Below are 2,377 nucleotides of genomic sequence, written 5' to 3'. Positions count from 1 at the left end.
TCTTTCGTGTGGGCAACGAGGGCAGCATCGTCAGTGAAGAGGAGGTCACGGATCAGCTGCTCAAGAGTCTTTGTGTGGGCGTGCAGTCTCCTGAGGTTAAACAGACTGCCGTCAAGGTGGTAGCGGATGTTCACAGCTTCGTCATCGTCAAGGTCTTCAGTGGCCTGATTGAGCATCATGCTGAAGAAGATGCTGAACAGAGTAGGTGCCAGAACACAATCCTGTTTCACGCTATTGACGATGGGGAAGGGCTCAGAGAGGTCGCTGTTCAACCTGACTTGGCCGCGTTGATCGTCGTGCAGTTAGATGACCATGCTGAGGAACTTTGGGGGCAACCAAGCTGTTCCATGATCATCCATAGCCCCTTCCCTGCTCACAGTGTCAAATGCTTTGGTTTGTTCTGCTCCCGGCATTTCTCTTGGAGGTGCCTGAGGACGAACACCATGTCTGTGGTGCCCCTGTTGGTCCTGAATCCACATTGGGTTTCTGGGAGGTGGTCTTCAGCGATGGTGGGTACCAATCTGTTCAGAAGCACTCGGGCAAGGATTTTTCCCGCGATAGAGAGCAATGTTATCCCCCGGTAGTTGGAGCAGTCCGACTTTTCTCCTTTGTTCTTGTACAAAGTGATGATGACTGCATCACGAGGTCTCTTGGAAGCTTGCTCTGCTCCCAACAACAGACAAGGAGTTCGTGGAGCTTGCTGTGTAGTGTTGGTCTCTCCCATTTTTCCAGATCTCTGGTGGGATCCCATCAACTCCTGCTGTCTTGCCACACTCCTGCTGCCTTGCCACACTTTCATCCAATTCCTCTATGACTGGCTTCTGACGAATGCGGAGAACTGCTGAGCCCTGGACGACGCGGTCAGCGCTGAAGAGGGCCTGAAAGTGCTCAGACCAACAGCTCAGGATGGAAGTCTTGTCTGTGAAGAGCGCCTGTCCGTCTGCACTGCGTAAAGGACTCTGGACGTGGTGAGTAGGACCATATACTGCCTTTAGGGCTTCATAGAAGCCTCTGTAGTCACCAGTGTCTGCGCAAAGGTGAGTTTTCTCTGCGAGGTTGGTCCACCACTCGTTCTGAATCTCTCGAAGCTTGTGCTGGAGGTTGCTGCAAATGAGATGGAAGGCAGCTTTCCTCACAGGACATGACGGCTGAGCCAGGTGGGCCTGATGGGCTGACCTCTTCTTCGTCAGCAGTTCCTGGATCTCTTGGTTGTTCTCATCGAACCAGTCTTTGTTCCTCTTGGTGGTAAACCCCAGAACTTCTTCATATGTTTGCAGGATGGCAGTCTTCAGTTGATCCCAGAGTGTTTCAGGTGAGGGGTCTTCTGGGCAGTCAACGCTCTCAAGCTTGGACTGTAGGTCTGCCTGAAAGTCAGCTTTCACTTCAGATGACTGAAGTTTCTCGAGATCGAACTTTTTCGTGGGGGGCCCTCTCTTCCTTGGTTTGGGTTTGAAGTGCAGCCTAAGTTTGCTGCGCACTAGTCGATGGTCCGTGTGACATTCTGCACTGGGCATCACTCTGGTGCGAAGGACATCCTTGAGGTCTTTTTGGCGCACTAGGACGTAGTCTATGAGGTGCCAATGTTTGGACCACGGATGCATCCAGGTTGTTTTCAATCTGTCCTTTTGTTGGAAGATGTGTTGGTGATGACCAAGTTGCTGCTTAGTGCAAAGCTCCAACAACAAGCGCCCATTGTCGTTGCAGTTTCCAACGCCGTGCCTGCCAAGAACTCCTTTCCAGGCATCTACATCTTGACCCACTCTGGTGTTGAAATCGCCAAGGATTATTACCTTGTCTGCAGGGATGCTTTGGAGATGGCCGCGGAGCTCCAGTAGAACCTGTCTTTTCTGCAGGTCAGCTTGGAGAGTCAGAGCATCACACTGAAGAGCGGGCATACTGTTCGTTCTTCAGAGGGAGGCGCATGGACATGGTGCAGTTCGGAGTGACCGGTTGGCAGGTTTTCCAGCTTGGAGGCGATGGAGGTCCTGATCATGAAGCAGACGCCTGAGAGGTGCCTTTCTGTTGCAGGTTCCCTGACCAGAAGAGGGTGTAACCGGCGCCATGCTCCTGGAGGCTGCCTATATCAGGGAATCGGATCTCGCTAAGGCAGCAATGTCGACATCCAACCTGGACAGTTCGTGTGCAATCAGAGCGGAGCGACGTTTGGGTCGGTTGCTGTCATCTGCGTCGAGCATGGGTTCTGACATTCCAACAGGCTATTTTCAGTGCTTTTGCACCCTTGGAGGTGGGTGCATATCTTCCTTGCTTTGGTGGTTGTTATTCGACCGCTTGAGAAGATGCCTGTAGCCGCAGCAAGCCAACTGGGGGTTGAGACGAGCTTTTTCTAGGCCACCTTTTCTAGGCCCCTCTCCGTGTG

The 2,377-nt window shown here is 52.6% G+C and overlaps 1 protein-coding gene across 1 annotated transcript; it reads right to left on the bottom strand.

Moving 5' to 3' along the window:
• Positions 1-373: 373 nt before the first annotated feature.
• LOC119571119 lies at positions 374-2,063 on the bottom strand. Its single transcript, XM_037918571.1, has 3 exons — positions 1,948-2,063; positions 643-1,905; positions 374-521 (listed from the first exon to the last, which is right to left on the bottom strand). The coding sequence occupies exons 1-3, from the start codon at positions 2,061-2,063 to the stop codon at positions 374-376; spliced, it is 1,527 nt and encodes a 508-aa protein (XP_037774499.1).
• Between the last annotated feature and the right edge of the window lie 314 nt (positions 2,064-2,377).

This window comes from Penaeus monodon, unplaced genomic scaffold (genome assembly GCF_015228065.2).
Source record: "Penaeus monodon isolate SGIC_2016 unplaced genomic scaffold, NSTDA_Pmon_1 PmonScaffold_52, whole genome shotgun sequence".
Classification (NCBI taxonomy): Eukaryota; Metazoa; Arthropoda; class Malacostraca; order Decapoda; family Penaeidae; genus Penaeus; species Penaeus monodon.
This window is presented reverse-complemented; position numbering and strand designations above follow the sequence as displayed.

Excerpts from the sequence above, each read along its gene's own strand:
- LOC119571119 (XM_037918571.1), bottom strand. The coding sequence starts at position 2,063 with ATGGCGCCGGTTACACCCTCTTCTGGTCAGGGAACCTGCAACAGAAAG. Across the intron at positions 1,906-1,947 it reads GCTGGAAAACCTGCCAACCG|AACGAACAGTATGCCCGCTC; the intron begins GTCACTCCGAAC and ends CTCCCTCTGAAG. Across the intron at positions 522-642 it reads GCAAGCTTCCAAGAGACCTC|ATTGGTACCCACCATCGCTG; the intron begins GTGATGCAGTCA and ends GCTTCTGAACAG.